The following is a 19,640-nucleotide window of genomic DNA, read 5'->3' on the forward strand; positions in this document are numbered from 1 at the left end:
CAAGTAGTCACATGACTTCAATTACGTCACCGCGTTGTCCCAGTCCGTGCGCCGCGCTTGTATCCGGGTAAACCAAAGACGATGGATATAAACGGTCCCATTAGAAAGTTCCGGTTTTGTTCTATGAACATTTACCCTTTGTGGTTTTACACGACGCGTCGACACTAAAATTCCACGTCGAATAATTTTTATAATCGACAATGTCGATTACGTCGGATAATCGTCCCAGCCCTAGTTGACACTACACCACACGAAAGACAGTCCTGAGATGTATCGGAACAAAAACAAAGAGACATAATTAATAACTTTGATAGCTGTTAATCATGTTTCCTCTCATCTCTCTAGCTACTAACTAACTTGTTGCGCTTGGTATAATGAACTTGTATGATCTAGCATCATGATAGCTTAGCTTAAAGGTCCCTTATAGTCTAAAGGTAGATGCCCATGTGTTGTTTGATTATAAAGCAGGTCTGGGTTCTATATTAATACTGTGAAAGTATCAAAGCTCTCAGTCCACAGAAGTGTAAAATATGGGACCTTTGACAGCAGGAAACTGTAACAAAATACACCTTAAAATACACCATCTGGGGTGTCATGTAGCGTAGTGGTCTAAGCAGGCGCCCCATGTGTAAAGGTCCTCGCTGCAGTTGGCCCCGGTTCGAATCCCGCACCGGACGGCCTTTTGCTGCATGTCATTCCCCCTCTCTCTGCCTCCCTATTTCCTGCCACTCTCCACTTTACTGTCCATTAAAGGCATAAAAAGCCCAAAAATATACTTAAAAAAAAAAAATACACCATCTAACATGCAAGTTTTACATGCAAGACTAACAGTGAGTTGTGTTGAGTGCCAGCACTCCGACGACTCAGCGAGTGGATTGTTTTTTCTCCATTAAAACATGATCCAATTACACATAATTATCTGGGGCGAAGCAGTGTGAGTGTCTTGCTGTGGAGAGGCCTCATGGCTCTGCTGAGGTCAAGGTGGTGGGACTTGGCAGCAGCAGGTGAAGGTGAGGGGCAGGTAGATGGATGATAAAGGGGGTGGGGTGGGGTGGGGTGGGGGTGTCAGGTGATGTGGGGTGGGGCTTTCTCGGTGGTACCTGAGTGTCCCTCTCTCCTGTCAGTAACCTGTTGTTGGTTATATCTTTCTGGTCCTTGTCTGCCGCCGTGCACCTAGCGTTAACCAGCTGACACACACAACAGGCAACATGTCAACATAGCATGTGGGGAGGTTGATAGAGAGAGAAAATGGAGACAAGGGAGAGACAGGAAGGTGCAGGGGGGATGGAGGGGAGGGTGGGGGGTGGACAGTGGACAGATGTTGTACGTGGAGGAGAGGGTGAGAGGTTAGAAGCCATGACCCTCAGCAGGGGTCACTGTGAGGAGGCGTGTTGGTGATCCAGCCTTGCTCTGGGGAGGTAAACATGCAAGGTGGGCAAAATGCTCTCTCTCACACTGACACTTTAAGGAGGACTTAACATGACACACAGTTCTACGCCAGGATTAAAATTTATCCAAATTACACATAAAACACCTGAACTATTCAAACTGATTAACCAGAGATATAAAACACTAAATCTGGATGTATTAATGGCGGCGCTCCATTACACTTCAGGGGTGAATACGGTGCTTTTATTTTAACTCCACTACATTTATGTGACATCTACAGTTACTACTTTGCAGATTACAAAACATAAGATCAACAAATGAAAATGATGCCTTTTTATAGATGAAACTACCCGACAGTATAAAAGTAGTTAAATTAGCTTCACTTTGACCAGCTACAACATTAAAACGCTGCTTACATCATATAAACTGGTATAACTTGCTGATAGGAGACATAATAAGTGCTTTTATTTCTTGTACTTTAAGCATATTTTGCTGATAATTACATGTTGCTGCCTCAACAAAAAAAAAAATATGCTCAGTTTCTCATTATAACGAGAAACGTTCTTGTTAAAAGAAGAAAATGTTTTTGTTCTTCTTCACGTAGCTGGATATTTTTCACATTATTATGACGTATGTATTTTCTCATTACTACGAGAAACAACATACATTTATCGCATTACATCCCAAAAACCACACATGCACCATTTAAATGGGATGAACTACAAACTGCCCTCAAGCTAGTCTTACATTTCCCTTTGATATTTTAAAGCTTCATTATGTAATGTTCTTCATTAGTGTTGTAACTCCTTGTTTCTTAATTTTTTGTATTGTGTAATTGAGCTGTCTTGGTCTGTTGACTGTGTTTTTGTGATTGTTTCTTGTTCTCTAAATCAAGCGGGATTTGAAACAGAAATTTAAGATTAAGAAGAAGTGCAGATATGCTATCAGGAAACTCAGGCTGCCAAATGAGTCAAAATATAAACATCTGTGTTTATTGAACATTGCATCTCGTTAAAATTATCTTCCCTCGTCACAACATGATAAGATGGTATGTTGATAACTTAACATATAACTGAGTAGACACTGCAGCCGAGAGCTATCATGTTATATTATTGATAAAAATATAACACGATGGGACGTTGTGTAGCGTAGTGGTCTAAGCAGGCGCCCCATGCAATCGGCCCCGGTTCGAATCCCGCATCGGACGGCCTTTCGCTGCATGTCATTCCCCCTCTCTCTGCCTCCCTGCTTCCTATCACTCTCCACTATACTGTCCATTAAAGGCATAAAAAGCCCAAAAAATATACTTTAAAAAAATATATAACACGATAATCTGTCAGTGTTTTCTTTTTTACTTGTACAATGTATTTTCAAATGGTCGTACTGCAACTTTTTCTTAAGTAAAGGATCAGAACACAAAGGAAGATTTATCTGAAATAAAACAACCTACTATAAAAAAATGTTGCTACTTTGCTCCTTTACATAAATAATAAAACAACTGCAAACCAGCCTGAAGCTGCACTACACTACTTCTCTCTGAGACGCTGTACCACTGCGCAAAAACAATATATTTTAGAATCGATAGTGTCTTAAAAATTTAATAAATCTCTGCACAAATCATCAGATCACGACTTCAACCTTCTGATCCTGTTGTATCAGGTATAAAATACGTTGGAGTACTACTAATAATTTAGGAATAATGTTTGATTTCACCCCATTCTGAGCTCTTAACTCAGAGGAATTATCGAACACAGGAAGCAGCCACTCACACTCATTCTAGAGTTGTGTATTCAGGTTATATTTAGATAAGAGGACCGGTGCCGTTACCTTGCTGTTCTGCAGCAGTCGTGTCAGATGCTCAAAACAGTTACTGTTGAGGAAGATGGCTTGTAGAACCGGCCTGTCCGAGCACAGGAACATGTCCCTGATAGTGTCTGAGAGAGACAGCAGGGAAGACGGAGAGTGGACGTTAGACTCTGCAGAATACGTTTAATATCATGAAAGTGTTCTTCTAAAAACCCTACCTAGCATGTTTACTTGCAGCGCCACAAACCGGCTCTCCCAGTGTCGGCCCAGTGTCGGCACTCGGCCCTTGGCTTGCTGCTGCTGCTGCTGTCGGGCAGAGACCACAGCGGCCGGGTCTGAGTTGAGCAGCTTAAAGTAGTTTTCCAGCACTGAGGCGATCTCCACCTGCCGCTGGTCGGAGCTGGACGCGAGGAGGCGCTGCACCACCTCTCGCAGGCAGCCCAGAGTCAGCAGCGCCTTGCGGTCGGGGGCCTCGCTGTCCCAGTCCTCGCCTTCATCTGAAGAGCAGTTACCCATGGAGCAGTCAGCCAGCACCCGCATCAACACCTCCATGGTGGCTGGAGAGATGGCGAGCAGAGCGTTCCTCTGACGCCGAGAAAGGGGTGGAGGGAGGGAAACAAAGAGCGGTAAGAGAGATGAGAGTGAAAGGGATATGGGTTAGTCAAAGGTTAATCAAAGCAAATCTCTTAAGATACGCACAGCAGAGGACACACTGCCCTGTGACAACAACAAAACCTGCACACTATAAATAACACCGGCTGGGAACTTCCAATACTAAATATTTAACTGCCTCTTAAATGTTAATGTGCTGTATTTATAATATACGCTGACTGCTTCAAAAAGAATATTATTGTTATGCACCAATTTCATCCGTTGATATCACGGTACTGTAATGTATTAATGTATTTGTGTACTTATTATTTGAAGTAGTATATTGTGACTTGTAATGTTCTTTTGTTTATTTTACCTAAAAGGAGATGTGGTGTAAGTGAGGTGTAGTTTTAGAGGAAGTACAAAGTGGAACTATTTCACCGTGACAACAAGCTCCTCTATAGCTTCATATTTAATGTATAGACATGAATGTGGTGGAAGATATTAGTAAAATGTCAAACTTTTCCTTCAGTTGTTGTTTTGTAGTTGGTACTAACTGAGGTCTGTTTTATGACAACAAGAAGGTGCTTCGGGCTGTGATTTTGTGAGCTGGGCCTGTGGTTAATTGAGCCTTTTAGCTGTTAAATTATTCACTGGAAGCCACGGGCCCAGCTGGTTTATTACTGTCGTGTGGGGAGTCGATGGTTTCTTCTTTCAGTCATAAAACACACTTAGCTGCTATATTGCATGCAGTGTAATGAAGAAATCCACTATTCACAGCTCCTGAGCTGAAATGATTTGATGATTAATTCATCAGTTAATCGAAAGACAATCGCTTTTTGTTTTTTTTTAGCAAATGAAGACAAACATTCGTTGAGTCCAGCTAATCGAATGTGAGCATTTAACGAAACAGTAAACAAGTTGAAGACGTCACCTTGAACTTTTCTCACCCTTTTCTGTATATTAATTGATTATCAGTAATTTAAATCAATACTAAAAACAATCATTGGAGGCAGACCTACATGTTTGTCTGCATTTAAATGGCGGGAACAGAGAGTGGGGTTGAGGAGCAAACAGGAGTTGACAACAAGCCTCCAGCAAGAGCTCTGGGTTTGCGTGGCGGTCACAGTCTGAACTGCAGATTGCGTGACTCGGTTTGGCACGACGAGGCATTCACATGCACATATCCACTTATGCTCTATTATTGTAAATCTTAAACAATGATGTGCAAACATATTAAGACTAAAGAAAGAAATTCTGCCAAACAAAACAGCCGTAGATCTACAGCATAACTTGTCAACATTTATTTTTGTGTCATAATTAGAAGACTTATGTGCCCATGTTTTATGATCTAAGAGAGAGGAAGCCTGGGTAAGAAGCTTTGCTTAGACTGAATGAATGTGGTGCCATTTTTGAGATAAGACCACAGCGGTTATCCAGTGAGTGAAGCCTGTGACCTGATCTGCAGGTGGTCCAGAGGCTCACCTGATCGCCAGCTACTATGGCTCCAAACAGGTGCAGCAGGCAGCATTTCAGACTCTCCTTCAGGTGCTCGCTCTCCTGGAAGCACTCTGGGAGGAGGACACACACACACACACACACACACACACACACACACACACACACACACACACACACACACACACACACACATAAACACACACAAAGCTTCATTAGTTTGCTCTCTTGGCACGATGTCAGCTTTAACCACAAAGCGAAACTACACCTTACAGAAAACAGGCCAAGTTCCTGTATTTCATTATCTAATAAACAAAGCACTAATAAATGCACACACGCACACACACACAGACAGAGACACACCTTTATCTTTTCTGTCTCTTTCATACCTAGACACACACACACACACACACACACACACACTTGCAAATGGAAGCTGAAAGAAATCTGCAAACCAGATAAGATAGTTAGCGCACATGGAGCACAAACACACAAAGGCATGCGGCGGTCCTGCCAGTAACCTCTGGGTCACGGTGGTCCCAGTCATCCATTAACTCATCTGTCAACACGCCCGACTGCGGAGGAGAAACACGACATCTTGGCTCCGTGATGTCGTGTTTCCTTCATCCCAGTCGTGCCACAACTACATTTTCAATTCTAGCATCAGGATATAATTACATTCATTGACTAAGAGACAAAGAGGAACTGATCTTTCTTTTTATATTTACAGTCTTCTGCAGAACTTCCGCACACTTCTTTTTGCACAACACACACACACACACACACACACGCACACGCACACGCACACACACACACACACAGTCTGTCAGGTCGGGCCCTGGGTGTTATCTTTGGTGCCAAACCACAGCAACCACAAACAGGACTCAGGACAGAAGGGAGTATTTGTTCAAAATGGCCGCCAGCGTCGCTGAAGTGGCCGGACAGACACCGTTCACTATCGGCTCATCTCAACGCCTGGCAAACAGAACAGGGACACAAAGAGCGGATTCAACTGGACCCGGAGAGGGAGGAAGAGGAGGAGGAGATGGAGGAGGAGGCAGCGGGAGAGAGTGAGTGACGGCATGGGGGAAAAAAAAAAAGAAAAAGAGGGTGAGAGAAGAGCTTATGTTCTGTAATCACTAGCTGGATTTTCTTTTATGATGTAGAGGACTCTTCCTCATCCAAAGGGCCACTGCAGCAGGCAGGAGAAGCAAAGTGTAATATTACTAGATGCAAAGTGCAGATACCGATGCCGAGCGCCTCGATCTACAGCTGTAGATTTTCTCCTACTGACACTGCGCTGCACATGGACAGAAGAGAGAAGCACTGAAAACAGGAGACTTACGGTAAAAGAAGGGAACAAACTCAACAGTGAGTGGAGCCGCCTTGTACTTCTGTCTGCTCCTCTCTACTGTTCCCAGCTGCTCCCTGGGGGGGGGGGGCGACAGAAAAACAGAATGAATAATATTTTAATATTTCAAACTTAAATCTTTGAATTTTATTTTGCACTCTTGCTGTCACATCATTTCTATTTGGCAGCTTAAATCAACACTCGTCAAAGGCCGGGGGGTGTTGTGGGTGAGTTTAAACCGAGCGTGTCTGTCCTGTGCACAAAATAAACCTCAGTAACACACAGTGTGATTCATTAGTCATAATTAATTGCTGGCATGACGAGAAGGTTTTTTTTTTTTTTTTTATCAGTGTTTTCTATTATAAAAACACTTTGCCTGCCAAGTGCCTGCCTACGTAAGTGAGCGAGTTAAGTTTGCTGCCGGACGTCGTTACCCGCAGGTTCGATGCCTCCAGTTGTGGTAAGGGTCATAGAGGCTTTCGCAGAAGGCCAGCGCATGACGGACAAACTCCTCCGCCTGGCTCTGGTCTGCCATCTCCTTCTCTTTGGTCTTGCTCTTGAGCTGTAACACCACACACACACACGTCCTTTTACATGTCTCATTCAAACTATCACTTCACATGTAGGGCGGAAAACATTTGAATATTTGAAGATGTTAAAGAAATTTGAGACATCAGAGCGAAAAGAAAAAAAGGGGAAGAGTCAGACCTGCTGAATATAGAGTGTTGTCATGTTGATGATGTGATTGATGTAAGAGCAGGTGCCAATCTCCTCCACGTTGGACAGGTTCCTGTCAGAAACACACACACACACACAAACACACATACACAGGACAAGTCGATCATTAGCTTGTCAGTCACAAGCATCCTACTCTACGAAACGGTACGACACAGTCTATTGAAAACACAGAATTCATAGGATCTTTTCACGTATGTCGTGGGGTGTTTACTGTCCTGACCTGCAGATGATGATCAGGAACTTGAGTAGCAGCAGAGCCAGGTTTTGCTGCTCGGGCTCCAGGCCATCAGAGGCTTTCTGGACGCACTGCAGCAGCTGGTGGCGCAAAACCTGCAGGATGTTGTCAGGGAGGAGGGTCAACACCGGGGGAACCTCCTCTGTCCTGGAGACACAGGAGCGAGATGAATATGAATCTCCATTAGAGAGGAAGAGCTGGCTAATGTACTGCATCGGACTTATACTGGAGCTTCATGGCAAAACTGGTGAAGTGCTGATAAATACATTAAACATGGGCTTTTATCTCAGAGGTTTATCATGGAGGCGACGCCGCAGCACACACAAGGGCAGCTGAAGGAGCAGACCCTGCTCTGCACTCACTCAATCACGCACACATGCCTGGTGCATTCAAGCATTCGTTCCTAGGAAAAACAGCATGTGTGCTGCATTGCTCATATGACAGAGAGAGAGAGAGAGAGAGAGAGAGAGAGAGAGAGAGCGAGAGAGAGAGAGTACAGCCAAACCAATGCAATGAATGTCAGTGGGAAAGCAGGACAGATGTGGCAGCTGCAGAGGAAGGGAGGGAGAGGGAAGGAAGAAAACGGAGAGAAGACAAGAGGACAAAAGGTAAAGAGACAGCAGAGAGAGGGAGATGAAAGAAGGAGTCGGAAAGAAAGCAGGGGATGGGAGAAAGTGAGTCAAGGGAGGAGGAGAAAAAGGAAATGACAGAGAGAGGGAGAGATGAAAAGCTTGACAAATAGGATTTAACCACCCATATTCCTCCACTCTTTCACATGGCCCTGCCTGTGACTGCCTGTCTGACTTCCAGGGCATCTTCATCTGATGTTGAAATGTTCACAACTGGGTGTCGATAAACTTCACCTATTCCGACATGCATGAAAACACTGGACACGGGTTTTTCATATGTCGACAGGTCGACACACATCAGAGCATCACCTGCAACAAAATGAGACCGCTCTACACAGAAGCATCTGTTGTGGCTGAGCTATTTTGGGTTGTGCTATAGTGTGCATAGTGTGTGTGTGTGTGTGTGTGTGTGTGTGTGTGTGTGTGTGTGTGTGTGGTCATGCTGTGGCTGACGCACACACAAGAAAAGATGGTTCTGAGCCAACTAGCACTGACCTAATGCAGAACACTACAATAGTGCATTGTTATATGTATTAGGAAAGCTAGAGTAGAAAGGGTTTGTGATATATTAGGGATAGAAAGAGGCAGACAGGGGACAGGGGGGTTCGGGACAGGTTAGGTAATGGTGAGGTGCAAGTCTGTGAGTGTGTGTGTTACCATGTTTTAGATTACCTGCATGGCTGTATGTGGGCTTGTGTAGGTATTGCATGTGTGCAAGTGTATTTATTGATTGGCAAACATACGTAGTTATACGGACAAAGAGTTAGAAAACTGTCGAAATAGTGAAATAATCTGTCAAAAATGAGTGATTAGCTGTTGAAATTGTTACTTTAAAATAATGAATAAACTGTTAAATAAAACTGTTTTAACAATATATTTAATTGCATTAAATAATCTACACAAAGTGATGCATTTTTATATTTTCAGTTCGGTTGATGAAGGTTCAGCTTTTTACTACTACTAATACTAAATGTGTAAATATGTTTGCAGCATAAAATGACCTTCAAATGATCACAGTTTGTCACCAGTTACCTTGAAGGCGGCTTTTCAAAGTCCACGTCCAGGCATCGCTCATAGGAGCTGATGAAAATCTCCAGCCACAGCTTCAAGTAGTCTGGATCCCTCTGAGAAATTAAAAGACAGAGAAAGAAAAGAAGGGAAGTGAAGATGGGAGAGGGAGAAACAGACAGATGAGAGTACGGTTAGCTGCCTTTGCTAACGAAAGCTGTCATGGTTAAAATACATAGATGGCAGGCAGCTGACAGGCCTCGTCTGCAATTCAATTGAACTCATTGTGTGTGTGTGTGAAGTGAAGTCCTTTGTGACTTCTACACCCAGACAACAGCAGACCACGACCTTTTTGTCTCACTAAATTACAATGAGTGACGATGGGTGTGAAAAATTAAAATACCCTTTTAATGTTTTCATCAGGATTTGAATACTTTTTAAAAAATTGAGATATAGTTGTTTATGAAGCTGCTACCAAAGCACGTGAGAGCAGGAATGTCTCAGGTGTGTGTGTGTGTGTGTGTGTGTGTGTGTGTATCTTATCATTTTAAGGAGTGGGAGCTAAACCATGCACCTGTCGGGGGGGTGGAAAACAGGCCTGACTGCATTCTAGCAGCCGGCTGATCGACATTTCCTAAATTCCTGGAACAATGCCCAGAGACGGACGGGGACGGCAACACAGAGGAAAGGCCGGCCTGACTCAGCCTGTTAGGTCACAGTGGAGCTGCTTCAGCCCACAGGAAGAAACACAGAACCCCAAACACAGCAGAACGACAACACTGCTTAACCAGAAAGAGCTGGGGCTCATAATAATACTCATTGTTATTTATTACGAGCATTAGCTCTTAAAGATCTCCATAAAAACACAAATGGTGTCGGTTTTCATTACCGTCATTAGTTTAATAACTGACAATGAACACACTCATTAACACATGACTATGCCAGTGCTGTGTCATGTCTTACGGTGTAGAAGGAAATGTTTTTCCAGCAGAAATAGAAAGAGACAATGCAAGAAGATTTACACTCATTGTTCTGAGGGAAGCTTCTACTTAAAGTTATTTTAGTCATTAAATCGTGTTCCACATTTTCTTTCTACAGTAGCAATTAAGACAAACTTAATTTGGTCTATGATTATTAAACTTTTAATGCTGAAACTGATGTATTCAAATTATTTTTTTAGTTTGACCAACACACGCAAAGTTTTCCGAATGATACAAAACTGCAAAAAAGCAGAAAATCTTCACATTTAAGGATCCTTTTTGCCTGATACATTTGTCATTAAAACAGTTGAAAATTAATTTTCCTTCATTCATTTTCAGCTGAGCATCACATACATGCAGACATGTGAATGAAGTAATTCAGCTAGCGAGTATTCACTTAAGTAACCCACCCCCACCCCCCTCAGCAGATCCTGTCATCAGGACTTCAGCCCATCTGGAGGGTGCGAGTGAACAATCTGGGTCAATGAGGGATGAAGAGGTGATCAGGTCAGATTACTATAACAACAGTATATTGTGCATTTGGCAGTATAGTTTGAGCAGCATGGGTTTTGGAGGGCCGGTAATTAAGACAATAATTTAGCGGTATCCTGTCTTGTGTGCGGAGCTCCATGGAAAGGTCAGGGCAGGGTTTGTTAAAACCATTAGGATTCACTTTGTGGGGACTGTCAGCGTCTGTAATGAATTTCACGGCAATCCATCCAGTATGGCATCCCAGAGTGTGAGACCAACAGATCAGCGGTGGACCAGATATTATTTTACGGACGTAATTTTCTTTTCCAGAAACAAAACATATAATTAAAGACAGTTCATGCCACGGGCTCCACATAGGCAGCAAGTGTCATAGTGATCAATAAGACCACTAACGTGTAAGAGAGCCAAATGTAGAACATCCAGTCTTCAATAATTGATAACTTTGGACATTTTAGGATCGTCCATTCCCAAATCCTGTCTGTTAAAGCGACTACATAACTTTCCTCCTCCTCCTCCGGCACACTTGTTATAGTTTGCATCCTACATTTGTCTCTCATCTTAAAGGGCAGTCTACTTTCAAACAGAGGCAAAGATAACCAGCATATTTAGGTCCAGAAAGACAAAACACAGTGCTAATATTCACAGTCTGTTTTTAATGGGCGTATCTTTTATTTTTTTCCATCACTGTTGCTATGGCTTCTCTACACCTGACAACATCCCATGATGCCAGTTTCAGGCAAACAAGGACTGACACAGGGCGAAAGACGATTCACAAAAAAAAAAAAAATGTTCTCCCGTTAAGTTAATGCTTAAAAATGTGCAGATTAGAGCTCGACACCGAAGGAAAAAAACACACAACAACGATAGAAAAAGAAAGGTTTTCTCAGGATAGCGGTGCCATCTGGCTAAAGAGTGCGAGAGGGGTTGAGAGGCTGACTGCTTCTGTGTGCGTGTCAGAGTGGGAATCAGCCAGAACGAAGCAGGAAGCCAGCTCTCTGCAGTTCCTTGTGAAGTCATCAGAACAATCTTGAGACGCTGGCCTCTGTTTGTGTGTGTGTGTGTGTGAGAGAGAGAAAGAAACAGGGAAGAGAGGAAGAAGAAAAGAGGGAGAGACACATCTGAGTGGAATAAGCAGCAGCCACGTGTGGATAATATGTGCTGTTGGGAGAACATGGCATCTCGCCTCTGTGTGCTTCTCTTTCCTGTCTTAACCTTTCGCTGTGTGAATCACTACGGTGAGAATAATAACATTTATTTATGGCGGCTGTCACAGCTGTTCTTTAACTTCAGTTACGGTCTATAGTCGATATATATATATATATATATATGCATGTGGATGTTACTGCCAGAAACTGGATGATGATTTAAGCCAGCAGCTTCACAAATGAGGGAGTTTACAAGCAGCAAAATGACTGTGTGTGTGTGTGTGTGTGTGTGTGTGTGTGTGTGTCAGAAAGAATGTCCTCTTTTAGCAGCAGCTTGGGAGCACAGATGCCCATTGAGGGTTTAGACTGTGGCAGGCCCGGGACACACCCTGCTCTACACGGCCCTGTTTATCCTCGGCCTTCATCACTGGCCCCGACATAATGATCTGGATGTACGAGTAGGAATCCTCCTCGCACAACAACAGTCACCTTGTCCCGGACTCTCACAATCATCTTGTGTCCCAATGTGTATAAAAACAATTCCCACGAGAGGATCACATGCCTCTTCTGTGTGTATCCATTATCGTTTTGAGGCCCTTTGCCAAGCTACTACATCACATTCCTAAAGATCTGTTTAAGCTGACCTCTGTACGGCTAACAAGGTCGCCAGCAACACAGATCGATCCACTTCATTCTCCAAATTGAGATCGCCACTGGCCCACAGAGGGGTGGGAGTGTTGCCCTGAGTGAAAGTGCTGATTAAGGATCAATGACTGGACCGACAGCCCTCATTCATTTTGATACGAGAGACGCCACGCTCTGGAAAACAATGAGATATGTGTTGACCTGAAGCAGAACATCAGGCTCTGCTATGTGATTTCATATCCTCTCAACTAACATGTTGCCAGCACTGGATGCGTCACAGCAGATGATAATAACAGATAATAAGGGGTCTGACTAAAAAGGAGGAAAAACTGATATAATTTAACCACAATTTAATCACTAGATGTGAACAAAGTGACCAGATATGTATTGCAGTAATTAAAAATGTGCTTATGCATGGTAAAATAGAGATGATCTACATCTGCTTTGCCCAAAATGATTGGCTGATTGATGAGTGAAATCTTTGATAGTTGCTGCTTTCATGGTCGGGCTGCAACTGGGGATTATTTTCATTCCTGATTAATCTAATTTTTTTCTTGATTAATCATTTTGTCTCTGAAATGTTCAAAACTGTGACAAACGCTCATTATAATTTCTGAAATTATGAAAAATGACCAAAATGATTCAATGATTATTAAAATAGATTCCAATTAATTTGCAGCTCTCTTATTTGTTACACAGGGAGCAATGCATTTCAGGTTCGTGGCACTAGCAGAGGTTACTTCTACTTATTATTAAACACACCCTGTGGAGTATCAGTCTATCTGGCATCATGCAGGTGCACAAGCACACAGGTAGCTCAGTTCATATCCTGTCACTGCTGGTGGTAATGTGTCAGCAAGATAAATGCAGAGGAAGATTGCTGGCAGGCAAAGATGGATGTAAACAATGCACGATTTAAAACGTAAACAAATATTTTAAAAGTTTTAAGAAGAAGGAAATGCACAGAAGTTTTGTTTGCTAAACATGTCACCTTTACATTAGAGGAATACACAGCCACCATTGCTGGAAAGGCAAATTAGCTATCTGTACATTAGCCACATGTAGAAGCAGAATAAACTACAGAAAATCAATCTCCTTCAAAATAAAGTTAAAGGCACGTGAAACTAAAACCACATGATACCAAAGTCAACCAAGTTTTAAACGCATACAATAAAAACAAGAACTATTACTCTAATTAAACAATGATGACAAAAACATTCAAATGCCTGAGGCTAAACGTGTCATTATTTTCTGTGGCAACTCAAAACCAACGGCTTTTGTTGTAACTCCAACTAATTTAAAAGGATATTGATATATAAAAAAAAGTAATGGGTTTGATTGATCTATTATGAGTTGCTATATTCTCTAATGCAGTGCTGCTGCACAAGCCTGCAGCTAATCAAGAGCTCCACCCCTCCAGACAGGCGTGGTCAGCCGACTGGTTGGTTGGCTGGCTGCTTGCTTAGTTTGGGCGGCTGTGGGTGACCTGGCTTGGTGGAAGTGGCGTGGAGTCACTGAAGCCACAACGTTTAAACGGCCGACTCCCTGTAAGTTAAAAAGACGACTGTGGTCATTCTGTTCCTGCGCCATCACTGCCCGACATCACTGGCCCATCAGTCAGTGACAACTCCTCTGGCCATGACGTCAGCGCCAGGGGTGTATTTATAGACGCTGATGGGAGGGGTTAAAACCACACGAAGCATGTCTGATACCCAACGACGGTGACATCAGTGTTATTCCAGAGATATTCATAGCGCAGAGGAAAATGAGAAGCAAGAGGGAAGCACAGAGAGAGAGCTAGCCTGAGGGAACAAACTTTGCATACCAGCACATCAACAAAAGCCTGAGTGTGTCAGTTTGTGCAACTGTGTGGCTGGTGTACAGACACACACACACACGTGTATATGTGTGTGTGTGTGTGTGTGTGTGTGTGTGTGTGTGTGTGTGTGTGTGTGTGTGAACAGAGATTAGACTGTAACAAGCAAATGAGCAGCAAAGCCGGAAAGAGACCTGAGTAATCTACTTGAGCAAATATGTGAAACCGCGGCACTTTCTCCTCCTCCGTCATTTCCAGCTCGACTGTTCAGTTTTATTTCCCTCCTCTGTTCTCATCCCTCTTTCCTCCAATCCCCTCACTTAACTATGACTCCCATAAGTGCAGTGGGTTTATGCAAATTACTGTCCTTTCTCAGATACACTCAAAAAGCCTCTCATCAGGCAGGGTGGGGTTCGGTGGGGTGACATTAGACAGGACTATGTTTCTGGTTTGTTGACAATTAAAAAGGAGTGAGGACTTCTCCTGTTTAAAGCCGTTGAAGGCTGAAATGATGCCCTTGTCTGTTGAGGCATGTTCCCTGTGGTTGGGAATTAAAAAGGGCTTTTCTGCAGCAGACAAAAGCTTTAAGAGAGTAACTGGCATTATTTTCAAGTCTTGCTAAACCCCTCCACTTTCTCTGACAAGCCCTATACTGGATAATATACTGGTGAAAGAGGAGAGCCGCTGCAGTGTTGTGTTGTTGTGACTTGTGCGCCAGCGGCAAACAGCGGTTCGGTCTGCTCGGGGACAACGCTCTGGCACAAACCAATGACGGGCGGCTAAGAGGATCGCTGGTTACGTAACGGTCTTAGCCGTCGTCTGTGACCTCTCAGCCCTCTGCAACTCCGAGGAGCAAGCTGGAGACAGCCTCTGCAACCACTGATTCTGATGATAATTGTTTAAATTAATACATTATAAACCCTCTGAGCAGCTGTGTTTACAAAAGGTACTGACGTAAACACATATATGGTTTGTTAGCGGAAGTTGTTGACTAGTGTAGCTGCTGTTGGAAGTGAGGCTACCCTTGTGTTTACATTGAGATCATGGATCAGGCCTGAACGACTTGCCTGAACCTGGTGGACGTGGCTGCTTGGATTGTTATGCAGTCTGGCCAAAAAGCAAAAACTGGGTATACAAGCCTATAAATATACAGTTCGCCTCGTTTTAAATGTTAAAAAGACATAAACAATTAATCAATCCCACTAACAAGTTCTATATGTACATGCAAATCCTGATATATCTTATTCCTGTGTGCCACTGAGATCCATTGTTGTACAAAAAGTATTAAAAAAGACATTAGTGAGCTACACTGTTGAGCGTCTTCTTTCATTATGAAGAGCGTGGGCATTGTAGTAAGTGAATTAGTTTCACACACACCGTCCTGCTGTCATTAATAGTCATTAACCCTAGCACACCAAATGTGTATTAATCCCTGACTGGAAATAGTCCCGAACAAGCTCATTAATTAATTAGTGAAACCTTCTTAAAATGAAAGTATATATTATTGACCAATTTTTTAAAGTTCATATCTTCAGTAGGAACCAGCGAGGTCTGGGCTGAGTCAGGAAACACTGAAAGACACATTCACAGGATTCGTTTACTTATGGTGTAATAGAAAACAGTAGAGAAGAGAATTAAAACTGAAACCAGGATCAGTCAAGGTTTGGAAAACAAACACTTAATGTCAAGTTGCTTTAACAGTTACTTCCCATACACCAACTCCTACAAGCTCCTCAACGCTGGCTTGGATACCACAGCTGCTCATTCCTGACCTCATCATCAATATGCAAACAGCTGCCACTTCTGGCTTGAAACGTTTTCAGGAAAATGATTCCTAACAAGCGTCACGCGTCTGTTTAAATGCACAGACAGAACAGGATGAGCTGGTTCTCCCTGGGCTGCTGCTTGGATTGTACAAGCTTCTACTGTCAACAGTGTTTATCTGAGTGACTCCTCCTCAGGGAACAGTTCAAGTGTCACCCTCGGACATGAAAGGCAGGGATATCTCTATTGTTGTCAATCATTAAGCAGAGGGCACAGGGGAGATACTGCACCAGGATGAACACAAGAAGGAAGCAAACACTTTCCAAGTCATCTAACTGAATTACATGGTGTAGTTAAATAGATAGTGCTTCTCTATTATATTCTATTTAAGCTTAAACAGCCTTCAAAGGAGCAACTGTGGTACTATGTTGACTGGAAACGTCAATATGTGATTATCAATTTACATTTAACCACTCAAATGCTAACAACATTGAGCATATTTAGCGTGGCTGAGACATTATCACTCCAGGTTGAGGCAATGTTTATTCAGATTAAACCGCCAGTGTGCAACCACACCACCTGAGCAGTACTGATGGATTCTACATGAGGAAAATAATCATCTAAACCCAAACTACAATTATTTCCTCGCACACTGTGAGATGAGAAAAATCAATGCTCTGGGTTGAGACAACGAGAGGCTGGGGAGGGGAGGCTGCCTGTGGAACAATTAACCCCTTCGCTGGGACACAGGGGGTCTCGCACAGAAACATTCCTCATCTGATTTAAGCCACGTGATTGCACGCTCTCCTCACAGCCAACATATCCTGGCAACCCTAACCCTCACACACACCCCCACCCACACACACACACACATTAATAGCATAGAGACACCCCACCAGCCATACCTGACATTTCAGCTGCTCGGAGAGAGACAGACCGCTACACATATATATTTAAATGCTTCTTTCTCAGCGTCTCTTTTGGCTCATGCAGAGAGAAGTATTGGCCCTGTGGACCTTGGCTCACAGCCAGAGTGAAATGAAATGATCCTTCGGTGCAGTTTAATGCTTAGTCAATGCAAACACACACTCCTCCTGCTAGAGCAAATGCAATGTGTATGCTTGCAGCCATTGCTGGCATTTTCACAAGTGACTGTGACAAGTGTGTGCGGGCAGCAGCAGCAGGTCTGAATACTTCTAATACTTCTGAGCCCCCAAACACCCACACCGCCGGCATAAGATATTCTGTTTGTGTCTATGCTTTACTTGATATTGTAAACTTACAGAAAACAGCTTGTTATATGCTCTCTGTGTGTGTGTGTTTTATTGTGAGGGATTACTGTGGGAAGAAAGTGTGTGACTGCAGACTGGCTCACGTGAGGAGCGGCTCAGGCAGGCCGTTTTGATTGGACGCCAGGATGCGCACATGCTGTATCCCTGAGTGAATTAAATCTAGCCAACAGCTGACTCAAGGGGTGCTGTCTCTACTAGAGTATCGTTCGTTCATTCATCTGCACTGTAAAAAAGCAACGCTCTGCACTGTTCCTTGCAGCAGTGTACCCCCCATCCCTATTCGTGTTGACTCTTGTACTGTTGCTGATGTATTGCAGTTAAGAGGAAATATGGAATTTGTAATACCTGAACTTAAGTTGCAATGTGTTCTCTGTGGATTTAATATTTATTTATACGCTATAAGTTTTGCCACCTATAAAGTATAATATAAGACATGAATAAAAGGCTAAATGCTGCTACAAAACAATGGCACACTGGTTTAAAATTGTCAGCACAGGCTTTGAAATGCCACATAGATTTTAATCACTACTGACCATACTGACCTCAGTCTATTATAAAAACAGCCAGTAACACTAGACATTCAAAATATAAATGCCAAGAGTGAATAACCTCTTTGCCAGGGAGGAAATGCCATCACACCGTGCCTTACTTCACCCTATGACATCTCCAGAATCAGCCACAGTGGGATTGTGTGTGGGTTTACCTTAGTGTAGTAGAGCATCCAGACCTCATACAGTCTCTCCTTGGATGCCATGGTGCCAGTGTGTGGCACCCTCCGGCTGTAGTGTCCCCTGAGGTCACTTCCCTGGCTGCTTCATGGTTTTCAGTCAGGAGCTAAACCTCTGCTTCTGGGCTTCAGTGCTCATCATCATCATCATGACTGTCCAACTCTGGCAAAGGTGTGACACTCCTTCTTTCAAAGATGCAATAAAAAAAAATGTTTAAAAAAAAAAAAAGGGGGCGATGGTCGACGTGTTGTGGCAGAAAAACTTTCCAACAAAAATTATTCCATGGCAAGAGAAGAGCTGAACAGTCCCAGAGAGGAGTTGCAGCAGCTGGGCCTGTGCTTCCACTTCTTCAGCTCTTCTTTGGGAGGTGTTCCCAGCAGCGTCTGCGCTATCAATGATAACAACACAGTCAATTACATTTCATGGAGGCGGATGTTTTGTCACGGTGAGAACAAACGGCTAAGCTACCCCGTTCCGCCAGCAGCGGCAAAAAAAAAAATACCTCCAGAAACAAAACGTTACTACTCTGTGCACTTTGAGCTGCCCCGCTGGCTTCCCGAGCTCGGACAGACTTGGTGGTTTAACTACACGGCAAAAAAAAAAAAACACACACACCATTAATAATAATGTCTGTTAACTGTTGTGGGCTTTACATATAAGCTACAAGCAGCTTCGGGAGTCCCGTGACAGCCGTGCGACGCCTTCGGGTATCCTCGGCGAACGTTACCGTATCAGTCGACCTTACCTGACCAAGCTAGCTAAAAGCTAGCTGTCAAAAAAGGCTATTTCTATTTTTTTTTTTTTTTAGCCTCCCTTTTCTCCTCCTCCTCCTCATGTGACAGAAACGCCTCGTCCTCCCGAGCCTGCCCGGCTACAGAAGTCTCACATTAAAATAATAAACGAGTTAATACCTGATGAATTGTAATTAAACCGTCGAGAAATTGAGGACCACTCACCTGTGTAGCGAAGGGACCAACTGTCACTGACGCCGTTTCCAGAGTTGTTGTGAATGTGTCAAGTTTGCAACGACTACACCGCGCAGGCAACCAACAGCAACTTCCTGTCGACGTTTAGGTTTATTTCAAAATAAAACAACCCACCCGGAAAGCACATTTAGCAATTACTAAAAGTTTAGTTGTTTGTTTTTCTCTACTTTAGACAAAAATTAACATCTGAATTTAAAGTACTTTTTCTGTATGGGGTGTGGTACCTACAATAAGGTTGGCAATCACAGAAAATAATATGGTATTCCTGCAACTACCGGTGTTATTTTTTTAAGGAAAATGTGATTTTACCCTGGTTTTAAGGTTGACAATGCTAAATAAAGTTGTTTGAAAAGAACGCAACAGAAAAAAAACACTTTCTATTTGATTTTGCTTCAAAAGAAAATTATATGCTCATTATGCCACCGAAAGTGAAACAAAACTTTCAAAATCAGCATTATAGTTTGAAAATACTGTACTTACATGACAGTGCAATATGACATATGTAACCAGTGTTATTTCATCAGCTGTTCTGCATGTGCTTCTGTATGGATCATTGTATGTATATTATATGACGAACTTTTAATCTG

The 19,640-nt window shown here is 43.1% G+C and overlaps 1 protein-coding gene across 3 annotated transcripts in view; it reads right to left on the bottom strand.

Annotated features, from left to right (window-relative positions):
- Window positions 1-19,048, bottom strand: part of nbeal1 (neurobeachin-like 1) — a 43,156-nt gene extending 24,108 nt beyond the window's left edge. The window contains exons 1-10 of one of the 3 annotated variants that reach the window (XM_056370466.1): window positions 18,043-18,667; window positions 9,230-9,321; window positions 7,554-7,715; window positions 7,304-7,385; window positions 7,030-7,157; window positions 6,590-6,672; window positions 5,272-5,357; window positions 3,414-3,780; window positions 3,217-3,323; window positions 1,101-1,187 (exon numbers count right to left, since the gene is read on the bottom strand). In XM_056370466.1, coding sequence (XP_056226441.1) covers window positions 1,101-1,187; window positions 3,217-3,323; window positions 3,414-3,780; window positions 5,272-5,357; window positions 6,590-6,672; window positions 7,030-7,157; window positions 7,304-7,385; window positions 7,554-7,715; window positions 9,230-9,321; window positions 18,043-18,093 — 1,245 coding nt within the window. In that variant the 5' untranslated portion in view covers window positions 18,094-18,667. Of the gene's footprint in view, window positions 1-1,100; window positions 1,188-3,216; window positions 3,324-3,413; window positions 3,781-5,271; window positions 5,358-6,589; window positions 6,673-7,029; window positions 7,158-7,303; window positions 7,386-7,553; window positions 7,716-9,229; window positions 9,322-18,042 lie in introns of all 3 variants that reach the window. The other 2 variants (XM_056370465.1, XM_056370467.1) reach the window with 2 other exon arrangements.
- Window positions 19,049-19,640: the final 592 nt, after the last annotated feature.

This window comes from Seriola aureovittata, chromosome 24, assembly GCF_021018895.1.
Source record: "Seriola aureovittata isolate HTS-2021-v1 ecotype China chromosome 24, ASM2101889v1, whole genome shotgun sequence".
Taxonomy (NCBI): Eukaryota; Metazoa; Chordata; class Actinopteri; order Carangiformes; family Carangidae; genus Seriola; species Seriola aureovittata.